The sequence below is a fragment of the Sarcophilus harrisii genome, chromosome 3 (genome assembly GCF_902635505.1).
Source record: "Sarcophilus harrisii chromosome 3, mSarHar1.11, whole genome shotgun sequence".
In the NCBI taxonomy this organism is placed as follows: Eukaryota; Metazoa; Chordata; class Mammalia; order Dasyuromorphia; family Dasyuridae; genus Sarcophilus; species Sarcophilus harrisii.
The window spans coordinates 313,895,048-313,910,697 of record NC_045428.1 but is presented as its reverse complement, the minus strand read 5'-3'; the positions used below and the strand labels follow the sequence as shown (position 1 = coordinate 313,910,697).

The 15,650-nt window shown below is 34.1% G+C and overlaps 1 protein-coding gene across 1 annotated transcript in view; it reads right to left on the bottom strand.

Moving 5' to 3' along the window:
• Positions 1 to 15,650, bottom strand: part of CLSTN2 (calsyntenin 2) — a 548,572-nt gene that overhangs the window by 47,134 nt on the left and 485,788 nt on the right. The window contains exon 8 of the mRNA XM_031959829.1: positions 6,363 to 6,525. Coding sequence (XP_031815689.1) covers positions 6,363 to 6,525 — 163 coding nt within the window. The remainder of the gene's footprint in view (positions 1 to 6,362; positions 6,526 to 15,650) is intronic.

Sequence of the window (15,650 nt, the reverse complement as noted above, 5' to 3'; positions counted from 1 at the left end):
CATCAATTTGTCATTGCCTACACAAAATCAGTGTTGTAACTTTATACTATCTAATTATTTTAAATGGTCTAAAACAATATTGATTTATATGGCTGACAAAATATAGTTTCCCTATTTTTCTCTTTTCATTAAATCAATTTTACTTTTAATTTTGTCTGAGGTCATGATTATTTCCATTGCTTTTTTACATAACAAATTCTACTTCTGATCTTTATTTTATATTTGTGAATATTTCATTTCCTATCCCTCCTGATTTACTTCTTCTTGCTACCTTTCCCTCCTGTTAGTTAACCTACTCCATCTCCAAAGATCCTCCCCTTATTTTCTGCCCCAACCGTTTTCCCTTGCTGTCTTGTTTCTATCTAAATTTGAAAGTTATAACCTTCTGAATACACATGTTTTTCTTTATCCCATTCCCATTAATCTACATACCCTTCTTACTATTCTGTACCATTATCTTATTTCTTTAAAAGACTTTTATATCTATTTATCTACTTACACACACATCCCCAAATGTGTGTTATGTGTATGGAATATATTATTTGAAGGGAAAATATATTAAGCATCTACTGTGTGTCAGATATTGTGCTAAGTCATTGTTGTTTTTACAAATATTATCTTATTTGATCCTCATAACAATTCTGGAAGGTAAATGTTATCCCCATTTGATAAATGAAGCAACTGAGATAGATAAATGATAACTGACTTGCTCAAGTCACACAGAATGTGTCTGAGGCAGGATTGAATTCAGGTTTTCCTGATTCCTAGGTAACTGTAAGAATGGTAATGCTCTCAGCAGCAATAGCTAAAATTATGACCATTGTCTTGATTCCAATGTCTAGATTCAATGCTGTCCCTAATGTCAACATAACTATAGATCAGAAATGTTGATATTCTTCAAAGTAGAGTTAGTGGTGAGATTTCATTGTAGCAGGAAGATTTCTGTTTCTTGCCTCCAAGTATATATAGTGACAGCCTCCTTATGTCAACTTAGGTAGTTATGTTGAGGAACATAGAAGTGGATTCTTGTTTCCTTCATTTCTGCTTAATTTGAATAATATGCCAGGTCTCACCAGGAAATGGAGTTTTCTCCTAATGAATAAACTTTCATTGGATGGTTTGGTACCAATTTTGTGCTGTTAAAATAGCGATAGAATAATATTAAAATAAAAACATTGTCTTCCATTATTTATATGATAAAATCATGACATAATGAAAAGATAGTGAGGGAAGAGATTATAAGAGGAATGGAGTTGGGATATTCTCTCTGCTAGGATTACTGTCTATATGACCTTGAACAAATCACTCCCCCCCCTTTTTTTTTTTGAGTATTAGTGTTCAAATCTTCAAAACAAGGGGATTGGACCACATGGTCTCTATGGCCCTTCCTAGATCTAAATTCCATAATCATGCTTAAACAAAGAATATATAAGATAGTATGTGCTGTGGAAGAATGAAAGTTCTTCATGATCAATGGATATGGAGATGGTCAGGATGACATAGCTTGTGGCAAAGTGGTGGCTGACTCCAGGTGCCATATGTCCTCAGAGTACCTTTTTGGCTGCCAAAGGTCTCCCTCCCTGGCTAACCCTGAGGCAGTGCCCTATAAAAGGCTCCACAGGTACTATAAAGCTCTAAAACATATGAACTCCAGTCTCAGAAATAGAACAATAGACTGATTTAGCATCCATGTCTAAAAGAACTTTCAATCTGATTTTTAAAGCAATCATGCGAAAGAGAGATTCCAAGACACCCACATGTCTGTCATATGGAAACTTATTCTTTCTAGAATTGATATTGAATATAGTCTTATCAGAATAAATAACCCAAGAAACTCATAGCCAGATACACATAGAGACAATCTAAAGATCTCTTTGGTAAGGAGCTCTACAAGTATAGTTTTATTAGGCTTGAGCAATCAGATGGCATCTGCTTTCAATCATGGCAGTAGATACAGTCTGGAAAGAAGATAGCTGTTTGAGTCTCCCCTAAACTTAGGAACAATAGGATGTAAAATAAATGATCCCTCAAGGTCATTTTTTACTATCCTGTAACACCTGGAAAAATCCCTTCTTCAGACAGCCTATATCAAACAAGTATTTGATCAAATATCCAAATGTGAAGATTAGTGAATACTAGATAATTAACCTAGGAATTCACAGAAATGGAATCAAGGTGAGTCACCATTGGGTAGTTGTAAATCCAGTTTTTATACTTAGTAGTTAGATACAGGATGCTTTTGACAGATAGCTCTCAAAGTCTATCTTGCCCTATCCTCTCCTTTCTCCTTTAATCCCATGGCTGTTCCTCTCACTTTCCTTCTATTTTCGACTATCTCACTAAAATAACAATGCCATGGAATCAAAATAAACTATTTCTTATTTATTGTATTTTGTGGAGTTTATGTTCTTTGTTTTCAGTTTTTAGAATGGATATGTATACTGATTTCTGTTGCTTTTTCCTAAAAAAAAAAACCCACCAATAATTAGTCAATTTGATTTTTTATTTAAAAATAATTTAATAATAGATCTTGAAGGGAGAAATGAAATAAAATACCCAAAATCACTGGCTAGTAAAAGGCAAATTTGAACTCAGAACTTTGGTCTCCTAGCCTAGTGCTATTTCATCTTTAAAACTCTTGGTTTTTTTTCTTCACAGGAGTCAGCCCCAAAAGAAAAAACAATAGTTTTGATCTAAAAGAAATGACTTGGAACCCAATATAGAATCAAAGAATATATGAAAAGGAAAGGACTCTGGAAATCATCTTATCATTTAATACCAAGGTCCCATCAGTAAGTAAATGAAGTAGAGAGGAAAATGTTCATGATAGTCATTCCTACATCCCTAGTAATCATTAAGTATCAAAATGATGTCAGTGTCATTGGAAATAAAGGTTGAGGTTATATTTATTAACCTATGACATAGCTTGTGGCAAAAATATTTATTGGGCATGAATTAAATTTTAATTATAAATAAATTCTGAATGAATATATTAATTATAGTATGCAACATATATAAGCTCTATACTGAAACATTTGTTAAGTATAAACAAAGTTTCAATCTTCCTTTTTAATAACTAGAAAAATACCAACAAAAAACAGAATTTGGGATCCTTATAAAATATTATATATCTTAAATTGGCTAATGGAACACATTAAGCAAATTAAAATTACATATTATTGTTATGTAACATTGCTAGAGTAAATTCCTAGAAGAAAATAACAAGTTGCTATTAAATAATCCCTGATATCCAATGTTCAATAGATTCAACTCCCCACAATTGTGAGTAGCACCCTTCATTCAAAGCATAACTATATCTTCTCAATTTGGACAGAAATTTTAAACTGAGCATCAATTTGCTATTTTAGGCTAAAAATAGATATATTAATGGAGAGTTAAGAGAAATGCATGCATGTGTTGCTCTCTAATGGACTACTAGGGGATTTTAGCCTTGATTTTTGAGGGATAATGCCATAGAAGATGACTATATCTTCCCCCAAAATGTCCCTGGGTGTTTTTTCCTGGGATAGGACTCTGTTTGGTTTGGAAAAAGCACTTGCTGTTATTAGTATTTTTCTTTTTTTTCTCTAAACATTTTGTACTTTTTATATAGCACATTAAGTTCTAGAATTTGAAGCAGAAAGAGATCTTAAAGATCATATAATCCAACCTCATCTTAAAGGAGAAGAAGTGACATTTACTAGGGTTAAGTTTTGATATGATGAAAGAAAAAGGACAAGGATCCTGGGTCTAACATCTTATGCTTTTTCTAATATGTTTTTCTTAAGATGTTACAAAGTACAAATAAAATTTTTTTGGTAATATTGGCATTGACTGCCCCTCAATCTGCCTATCCCTTTTTAGATTTAGTTTTGAGTGGGATCAAAGTTAAGGTTGGAAAATTTGAGTGAATCTTAATAAAAGAAGAGGACTTTAAGAGTTTTTTTTCCTTTGAAAAAAAGCCTCCTTCAGGAAAGAAAGTTTTAGAGTAGTAAATACAAGGAAATTGTTACTGTAAGTAACATTTAGCAGGGGTTTATTTAATCCAGGATGAGAAGTCAAGGCTTCCACCTTATAACCATGAGCAGATTGCTTAGCCTTTTTGAGATTAAGTTTCTTCATTTGTAAAATGGGAAAAGTAAAACCAATAATACTTCTTTTTTTTTATCAGGCTCAAATGAGAAAATACACATAGATGCAAGTTTTAGAATATATATATATATGTACATATACATGCTAGCTATTATTATTTTTTGATGGAGTTTAATTTTGGTGGAAATGGTCCTGGAATAAGTTGATATCCTGCTATTATTATTCTTTTATGTTTAATGTTCTATAGGCCAGTGTGGCTGTGAGGGGAGGAGGTTCTTCAGGTAAAGGCTGAGCAAACATATGTTGTATATGTTATAGTGGTTATTCCTTTCCCATATTGGTTGGGTTACTTAGCCATCAAAATTTCTTCCAATGTTTACATTCTGTGACTTTGTGATCTCACCTTTTCTATAGGTACCACCCAGAACAAAGCTTCTTAAATTGTGGGTCACAACACTATAGGGATCATGTAATTGAATGTGAGGGTTGCAAAATTAATATTTATTATCAGTAAATGTTTGATTTCTATACCTAGTTTATATACCTGGGGTTGCATAAAAAATTTCTTGGATAAAAAGTGGTTGTGAGAGGAAAAAAGTTTAAGCTCTGATCTAGAGAGAAACCTCTCTCAGCTGTATTCAACAAATCTGATGGTAAATACCTGTTATCAGCCTTTACTGTTGCTTAGTTAAGAGAGGTCTGCTTGTTCCAAAAATATTTCTCTAGGTTGTTTTGGACACAAAACTGCCTTGGGTAAAATGACCTGTGTTTCATTAATATTGTACAGCAGCCAGCACTTAATAATAATACAATTAATACTATATTAGCCAGAGTACATAGTAAATAGAGTTCTAGGTCTTGAATGAGGAAGACATGAGTTCAAGTTCAGCCTAAGACATGTATGTATTATCATGTATTTATACAATATACATACATTATATATGTAAAATACACATAATTATATATATATGATATGTGTCTATACATATGTGTATAATACAATATACACACACGATTGTGCTAAAAATGGTTTCAGAAAAACCTGGGAAGACAAATGTGAACAGATGGAGAGTGGAGTGGATAGAACCAGGAGAATAGTTGGTATTGATACCAACAATATTGTAAAGGCACACAACTTTGAAAGACTTAGGAACTCAGATCATGACAATTAACCAGTGATATTTCAGAGGGCTCATGATAAAATAAATTACCCAACTCCTGAAAGAGAGATAATGGACTTTGATTAAGAATTTTTTGGACATGGCCAATGAGTGAATTTGTCTTGCTTGACTAAAAAAATAAAGTTAGTCAAATTTGCCTTTTCAATGGGGATATATGGAGTAGGAGGGATGGAAGGCAGATTTCTAATGATTAGGAAAAAGAAAGTCTTTTAAAAAATTCAAAGGAATAAGAAAAACTGGTGATAATAGGAGGCCAACAAAAGACAAATGATCACAAGACTGAAGCCTATATCAAGATATAAAAGATTTTGTTTTCTTTTGAAACTTAATACTGTTAAAGAGACTGAGAGTTGGGGTATGGAAAAGAATGAATTCTAAAAAACTCAAAAATGTGATTTTTAAAAAAATATAGTCACAAGGGAGGTGTGTGTCTTTTAAAAATAGTTTTTAAGGATTCTAAAAGAGAGAGAACTCACACCACTTATCTTAATTCATTCTGGCCCAATCTTATATTTAAACAATTTATTCTAGCAGATTACTAATTATTGAAGAACTGTTCTGCAATAATATTGTATAACATAAAGTAGCAGAATATACATCTAGTTAAAAACAATGAACATTTTGAATTCTACAAAATGAGTGTAAAACAATCTTCCATCTTCTCTGAAGAAGTATGGAGGGAAGGGTAAGGGAAAGATAGATGGTGCTGTTTCATGGTATTTGTAAGATCTGAAGTCTTTCTTTTCTCAGTTTCCAATTTGGGATTATCAAAAGTTCAGTAGCAAGAAAAATCATTAGTAACATGTCAATGGGTATAGTTCTTTTGATCTAAAATCAACATCTGGCTCAACTCAGACAATTTATTATCTGAAAAGCTTACTGTTTGGATTAGTATGTAGTTTCCATAATATCTATTTTGTCAGGAAAGGATTAGTAAAATTAGTCAGACCAATAGCTACAATTTTTAATTACTCTCTTCTAAAAGCTTATTTTAATTCAGCTTAACATTCAGTGCCTACTATAAGCTATTCTGCATAGTAATGGCCTGACATTTGGACATTTAGGGTCCCCTTAAATTTCCACAGTTACCTTGCCAGCATGCGCCAACAGTGAGTTGCATGGCTATATGTGATGGGTGAATGGGCCAATCATTCGTCACGAGGTAAGGCTCGTATGTTGTGCCATCCATGTACAAGGTGACCACAGGAAACTCCACATTGACAATGTAGTAATGCCATTCCTTGTCACAAATCTAAGCAATAACAAGAAAGAGAGAACCTTAAAAAACTAGATATTCCCCACAATGACCAAGTAGCTTCTTATTTCAATTATGAAGAAAAGCAGTTGCAAGGGACAACCTCTTTGGTAAGGAAACCTTTAAATCCTTATGGAAATGACTTTTCTTTGTATAACTCTCTTAATGTAGAACAGTGGTGTCAAACTCAAATAGAAACATACCGATTTAGAAAACCACATACTAACATTATCTATGTTTATTGTATTTTTTAAAATCTATTTTGTTAAACATTTCCCAATTGCATTTTAATCTAGTTCTCAGTGAGTGTTTGATACCTCTGAAGAAGAATTCAGAGACCTCCACAATGTTCTTTATCTGACCACTTAAGCTATTATATCAAGTGCCAACCCAGCAAATCATCTATCTCTGGAATTACATCTTCTAGGAAGACTTTCTTAAATAATTGGCAGAGCCAATGATACTTTTTCCTTCAGCATGCAACATTTCCAATGCCTTCTCCATATGCTGTGAAATCTTTACTCTTTGGCTTATAGCTCCTGAACAGGGATACATATTACACGATAATATAGTTCCTTGCACGTTGTAAGTGTTCAACAAACACTTTTTAATTTGTTGGCAGAACAAGTGATGCAAACATATGATTGATTTGTGGCTATTTCTGTTCATATAATTACTGAATGCTGTGGATGGCTGGCATGTTAGTTTAGACTCAATTTAGATAAGGCTTCAATGTTGGGGAAAAAATTGTTCCATAAATGAATCTCATTAGAGATGGATAAGAATGAAAGAGGCAAAAGGAAAAAGTTAGAAGAAAGGATATTTAAAAAAAATAGAAGGGAAGAAGTAGAAGAAGAAAGAAGAGGAGATAAGAACATTGAATTGATTGGATTTGGTATTGAGAAATTACACTGTAAATCTTGGCTTGGCCACTTATTAATTATATGAGTTGGACATATCATTTAGACTCTTTAACTCTGTGTTTCCTTAAAAAAGATACAAACCTGATATATATATATATATATATATATATATATATATGAATTCAAATCAAATGTCAGATACATACTAACTGTGTAACCCTGCCATATTTAATGCATTTTTCTCAGTCTCTGTCCTCTTGACTTCAATGCAGCATTTATTACTGCTAGGTAGAGCAGAGTATAGAGCCCTGAACCTGTCATCAGCAAGACTGAAGTTCAAATCTATCTTTAGACACTTATTACCTGAAAGACCCTAGGCACATCATTTAACTTCTATCTGCCTCAGTTTCCGTATCTGTAAAATAAGGGTTAACATGAGAATAAAATAAAATAATATGCGTAAAGTGCCTTGAAAACATTAAAATGTGATATAAATTCTATTATTATCGGTGAGCAGCTAGGTGACTAGGTAAATAAATTGCTGGGCCTGAAGCCTGGAAAACTCACCTTCATAAGTTCAAATTTGGCCTCAGACATTAGTTGTGTGATCCTGGGTAAGTCATTTAACCCTGTCTGCCTCAGTTTCTAGAAATTCAATAAATATGTCTATAGTTCAGAGATCAAAGAAAGTGAAAAAAATACCCATTCATATAAAGATATTTCTAACAGTTCTTTTTTTGTAATGACAAAGAATCATAAATCTTAGTTTAAGAGGTTGATAGTCAGTTGGAGAATTGCTGAACAAATTATGGTATATAAATGTATTATATTTCCATAAGAAATGGTAACAGAATAGTTAAAAAAAAGCCTAGGAAGACTTGTATGAAGTGTTGCAGAATGAAGTGAACAGAACCAGGAGAACAATTTATACAATAACAATAAAGACAAACTATTCTGAAAGATTTAAGAATGCTAATGCAATAACCAGTCATAAATCCAAAGAAATAGTGATAAATGTTTCTCCTCCTCCTGATAGAAAGTTGATGAACTCAAGACGAGGAATAAGACATGCTCAATATGGACATTTTTGCTTGACTTTGCATCTTTGTTATAGGGATCTAACAGTTTCTTTTTTCTTCTCCAGTTAGGTGGGAGATAGGAAAAAGGAAAGTAAATTGTTAATTGAAAAATGAGTTAAATTTTGAAAAATGAATGGCCAGGGAGGGGATGACAATTTAATACCTTCAAGACATGGGTTCTGGTTGTTTGATTTAGTGAGTAGGGTGGCATTAACATCATAAGATTTAAAAATTATTTTTCATATTATCTTTTGAATCCACTAGAACATACTAGGGAGACTGAAAATAAACATTAAAACTTTCTCTGTTGAAAGTTTAGTGAGAAAAACTTGAAATTGGGAGGCTTAGTTCCTAGTTGTACAGCTATTTCTGACCCATTTTATTTTATCACTGAATTTGTTCATCTTCATTTTCTTCCTCTGTAAACAGGGGATAATAACACCTAACTTACCGACTTTATAGGAGTAATATGAAGGTCAAATAAGATGACCAATGTAGAAGTGCTTTATAAAGCATAAAGTACTATGCAAATGCAGCTCATTATTTATTGATGTTATATTGTATATTGATGCAATGGATAGAGTTCTAGACTTCAAATCAAAAAGACATGAGTTAAAATGCAGCCTCAGATACTTACTAGTTATCTGACCTTAAGAAATCACTTAATTACTGTTTGCCTCAGTTTCCATTTATGTTCTCACCTTCAGATTACCTTCATGCAAATTGAGATAATAGAACCTAACTCACAGGATTTTTGTGAGGACAAAATGAAATATCTGAAAAGAGTTATGGAAACATTAAAGCAGAATATAAATTCCAAATATTATTAGCTATTACTCTTAATGACAATTACTCGTATTAAAAATTGTAACTTCAGTATAGAAAAACTGTCTTAAGTTACCCTTAGAACACTAAAATCTAAAGTGAAATGAATTTAATCAATAACAAAAAGGCACAAACTTATCTTCTATTTAGACCACAAAACAGCTTTTCAATCAAATCATTTCTATACTGTGAGCAAAGGAGATCATTAGGGGGTTGATTTTGTTTCAATTATTATTACAGCTGAAAACTGAGTAATGGACTACTGGTAGGCTTATCCAGGAGAGTTGTCAATCTATCTGGTTATTTATATTGTTAAGGAAAAGGGTCAGGAACCAGCCATTCAATCAGTTCATTCAATCATCCAACCAGTTTTTATTGAGTGTCTCCTCTGTATATTCCCTCATCAAGGTGCTTTGTTGGACACAATAAAAAAAGAAGGATCTATCCTTGCCCTTGAGGAGCATGAGCTTGGTTTAGTTGTAGGGAGAAAATAATACAAGTGATAAAATTCCAATCTTAGAATCATTGGATACTAGAGCTGCAAGGAAGCATAGGTGATTACTTTTCATAAATGAGGAAACTGAGATCCAAAGAAGTTTAATGCCCAAGGGAAAATCTAGTTATTCAGTCAATAAACAAGGATTTATTAAATGTTCACTATGTATCAAGTGGGTGGGTAGGTGGTGCAGTATATAGAGTACCATGCTTGAATCAGGAAAATTCATCTTCATGAGTTCAAATTGAGCCTCAGACATGGTGTGACCTGGACAATTAAATCACTTAACCCTGTTTGCCTCAGTTTCCTCATCTGTTAAATAAGCTGGAAAAGGAAATAGCAAATCATTCTAGTTTCCTTGCCAAGAAAATCCCAAATGGGGTCATGAAATATGACTAAACAATAACAACAATAAAATGTACTAATTGCTGTATTAAGTACTAGGATTCAAAGACAAAAAGCAGGCCCTGCTCTCAGGGAGCTTATATTCCAACTAGTAAAATAACATATCAAAAACTATATGATGGAGAGAATCCCAAAGTAGCATTTGGTTGCAGAAGCTGGTATTTGAGTTGGGTCTTGAAGGAAGTCAGAAAAGTTAAGAAGTAGACATGAAGGGAGTAAAACCAGGTTTACGAATCCCATTATTTTTCAATTGTGGTTGAAAATAACTAACATACTTTTATATTTCAATCAATCTGTGATCTCCTTTGCGTAGATAATCCCTCCATAGATAAAGATAACTATTTATCAATGCCTTCTTGCCCATATCTTTCCATTGCATCCTCCATCGAAGTCTACCCAATGCACTGTAGATTTTCCTCTGTGTTTTTTAATATTTCACAAGCAATCTATCTATCAAAGGATCTTGAATGATCGCTTGCTTATATTCATAGGAGATGTCTTGTTGGAGAGGTTGTATTCAAATATGATCTATAATAGAGAATTGGTACATTGAGATGTGATCTATAATACAGAATTGCTTGCAAAGGTCTGCTAATTTCTTCTCTCACATTGTCTCTGTCTCTCTGTGTGTGTGTGTGTGTGTGCATGTGTATGACATTATTAATTTTTATTGAGATGAGAAAATAAATATATGGCTATCTTCTTAATCACTTTTTTTTGGATGAAGGGAGAGACTAGACTTTCTTTGGTTTTCAGAAGATTCAAAAGAGGAAATTCTCCTGTTGTACTATGGTGTCTTTCCTGGAACTAAGTTATAGAGAATTGACTGGGGCACTGAGAGGTTATATAATTTATCATGGGTAAGAGATTGATTATGCAATTGACTCTGAGACCAACTCTCTTTTTACTATATCAGGTTGTCTCTCTAGTTGACTTGATTTGACAGTAATGCCCCTGGAGATATTTTCTATTTTTTTTTTTTTAGAAATCTTCTCTTCTTCAAGATATTGTGAAAATTTATTGTTAAATTCTTTTAAAACTGTATTATGTGCTGCATAGATTTTCTAGTATATACCCAGTTAGGTGCTCCTGACTATAGGTCCAGGGCTTTATGTATAGCACTTTATATTTTAAAAAGCGTTTTTAAATTTGTCATCTTATTTAAACCTCATAGTATTTTATGTTCATCTGATGTCAGTATTTTTAATCCCTTTACAAAGGAAGAAAGTAAGGAAACCAAGTAGGGCATCAAGAACATTTTGGAAAGGATATAATTATCCTATGTGACATTATCCCTGAAGTACCAAGGATGAAACTTTAATACTCCATCAGGGATCAACACGTGTGAATTTATCTAAACTTTCCTAGAGCTTATATCTATTTCCAGTCTAAAACACCTAATTAAAGCTCTAACTGAAAATTTCCTTCCAGACTGGGAACATAGCAGTTATATTTTGGGCCAAGGGTGCTGTTCACACTTGTGGAGAATTAATTTTGGTTGACCAATGGGAATTAAGGATAATTTAATAGCAACTTATTATTGCTCTTCTGGGAGTTTGTTCCAGCAGTGTTACATGACAATAATGTGCAATTTTAATTAGTTTGCTGTGTCCTGTTAGCTAATATGAGAGCTAAAATTTCAAAAGAATCTCAAACCCAATTTTCGGTTGCAACTTTTCCAGTAATTAAAGAAGATTAAAACTTTGATTACACTTAAATGTTTCAGCTACATTTAGAGTTGGCCACTTAGCTGCTTCTTTTTCAGGAAAAGATTTAATATTGACATCAATGGTGTAAAACAATTGATTCAGAGTTAGAAAACTTATATTCTAATGCTGAATCTGACTTCTCATTTGTAAAATAGCAGTGATGATACACAGATTAGTACCTCAAAGAGTTACCGCAACTCATTGGGTCTACCACTTAATTACTAGGTGTGTGATCTGGTATGGGCCAGTCATCCTATTTCTCAGAATCCTCATTTGTGAAATAGGTCATATTCCTGTTATAAGGGAAGTGCTTTGTAAACCTTAAAGTGCTGTAGTACTAGCATATAAATGTAAGTTGGAACTCTCCATCATTTCCATGTGAGTTTGAATTTCAGACTCTCTATTTCTTCTCCTACTTATATAAAATTTATTTTTTTCCTAACAGAATCAAAGGCTTTGCCCCTCAGTAAGGAAAGTTCAGACACTATGGAGAGCTTAGCAAGGGAGGATATTTTTTGTTTTGTTTTTAACAGTGTTCCTGAAATTACTCTCTGTAGCTGATACTTACTTGACATACATATTCAGGTGGTTGTGAATCTTAAAATTTCTTCATGCTTAAGAGCTAAAAATGTTTCTCAGACACTCAACTAAAACAGTTCCTCAGTTAGGAGGGCATAGAAGCCACATGCTTACCATCTCCAAAGAACCACCTCAAAATTAATAAGCTCTGAAACTTCCAGAACCCAGTTCTAGATTTGTAACTAGGTTATATTCCTTCTGCTCTGAGACTGATATTTTAATTGCCTTTTCTAGCTAGAATAAAATATTTCTGTCTTTTAGACAAACAACGTATTCTTAATGGATGTCACTTTCTTTATCTGTAAAAGGAGAAAACTGAGCTAGATGGAGCCTCAGGTTGCTTCCACAGTTGACATTCTAGGGTTGTTCTTATGCCTTAGATATCACAAGTGACAGTATTGGGAGGATTTCTTGGGGGGAAGCAAGGGAATATGAAATTGATTGAGTTTTGCATGAAGGTAATCTGAAGGTGAGAATGTAAAAGCTCTCCCTGTGCCCTCCTTTGGATTAAATGCACAGTTCCTCATGAATAGATAACACCATGAGGGAAGCTAAATGATCTTTTTTCTCTTTCATTTTGGAATAAGATATTTTTCTTAATGTTCTTTTTCATATTGTCCTGTCTCATGTATCAGAAAATTGCTCCTTCAGAAGCATATTAGCCTGATAAGACCTGATGAATATTTCAGTGAACCTTGCAAGGTAAGCAGGAGGGGGGCCAGTTAAATAACCCCACATCCTATTATGCTTCATCAAATGGTTTGCTGCCACCATCTTTGATTCTTGGGGGAAGGATTTTCTACTTAGCCAATATATGCCACCTCAAATGACAGTCTGTCCCTGCCTGACGTGAATCATGATATTCAAGCTCAGCCTTGTTTAGTTTGTTCCCCATATCAGGTGTGTTTAATGCAAGGACATGTGTGCTATCTGAGCATTAGTGTTAATACCAGTGTCACAGACCTGCTACATTTGCATTTAGAGTTCTGCAAACCTTTAATTAAATGAGAAAAGACGTGATCTACCCACAGCAGAATTATGTCTCTTAAGGAAAAAGACAATCTTGGCACTGGGAAGGACAGACCAGAGTAGTGAACTAGGAGTTGAAAGTGGGTATGTCATTTTATGCTAGTGAACAAAGTGGAAAGAAATGAGCTACACGATGGCATGATTAGGTAGATTTGGAACTGGCTAAATAAATGTCAGGAATATTTACAATAGCTACAATTATATAAATGAATAGGATACTAACATGTAGCTGAAATTAATTTATTGAAATCAGATTAATACAGATTAATTTATCTTAATCGTAAAGAAAAAATGATGAAAGATCCTTCCTTTTTCTTCTGTGTTTTGACTTTCCCAATTTCACTGAGAGCTCTTTGGGAGCACAATTGTCTCAATATTTTATTTATATTCCCAACACACAGGCATTGTGCTCGGCACATAGTAATGCTTAATGAATGCTTTTCCATTCTATTTCTCTCAGTAGAGAGGAGGCTGATAACACATGAGATCCTGTTGGGTGTAATAGGAGCTCAATAAGTATTTGTTGAAATGAATAATCTTTGAAGGAAGATGGTGACATTAATAGTTTATATGATATTTCAGAAATACATGTATGGAAGCAGGTATCAATGAATCAAAGAAGGAAAAGCCTAAAGTTGCCTTTCAGGAAGGTAGGAAGGAGCAAAACTCTCTTCCCTAACAAAAACTTAGGGACAATAAATTCACTAAAATGCATGCTGAGCAGCTTTTTGGAGTCTGCAGCATATACAGGGCACAAGAGATTGAAAAGACTCAGTCCCTGACATTGTTACTGTTCATCCTTTGTTTTTGAAGAGGACCAATGATATCAGGAGGTGATGTCTTGACTTGAATTCAAATGAGGTAGAGTTTTGCAAAGTCATCAGCTTTACTTCTCCTCCAGAGTCACTGGAGTCCAGTGGGTAAGAGTAAAGATGGCCCCAGATATCATGGAGATTTCAGCTTTTTAAAACTAAGATCTTTCTCAGATGTCAGTTTCTCTGAGGTGACACCCATTCAGTAGTTAAAGGCTAGGTAAGAACTGAGATAAAAGACTTTGACTTCACGAAAAGTTGTGTGATATCTGTCTGTCTGTCTCCCATTTCTGAACTCTGTATTGACTATAAATAGATAAGGAGTTTGGAGAAAGGGAAGATAACTGTGGGTTGGAGATCTGAAGGGAGGAGAAGCCAAGGCTTAAACTGGGCCTTGAAGCATGGAGTTTATTCAGGTAAGCAGGAGGCAAAGGAAGGAGGAGTGGGAACCTGGGGTGACTAAGGGGCAGTAAAAAGGTAGGCCTGGTTTTGGAGGGTGTGTGTATGCCATAATATAGAGGGTATCCTAAAAAATATCAATGCAATTTTAAAGCTTTATAGTTAGAACTATGTAGTTCTAATAGTTAGTTAGAAAATTAATACATTGGGGCACACCTATATTACCAGAGAATTTCATCGTTGGAAGGAATCTCAACAAAGGCTCTCTGGTTCAATCTATGACTGAACAAAAACCCCCTTCATCTTATTTTTGACAAATGCTTATTCCACTGTACCTCTGGATGGCCCTGTTAGGAAGTCTTCCCCCCCCCCCCCACTCTAGCATATCAAACTAAATTTGTCTCTCTGCCACTTCTACTCATTGCTTCCTAGTACTGTCTGCTATAGCCATGCAGACTAGGTCTAATCTACAACAGCCATTCAACCACTTGATGGTCCCCTAAATGCGTCTCTTTTGTAAATCAAAGATCCCTCAGATTCATTAAATGACCTGTCATGGTCTCCAAGCCCTTAATCAGCATGATCACTCTCCTTTGGACATGGTCCAGTTTATCATGTAAAGACCAAAGAAATGTAGGCTCTAGAACTTGACACAACATCCCTAGTTCTAGACTCTTGGCCCCTTTCTAATCATGTCTAAAATGGTAATAGTGTCATGCTGGGCTATGTGATTTATATTTGCTGCTTTGGAGCTTCTGGCAAAGAGAACCACTTGGTATTTGGATACTCCAAAGGAAAGCACTTCTCCAGTCCCTGGGTACTTCCTCTACTCACACAGATTGAAGCTCGTGTAAAACTTAATGCTGTGGCTGAAAGATTCACCACCTTACTGTCAATCTGGGCTTGGGCCTCTGAGTAATTCTTTC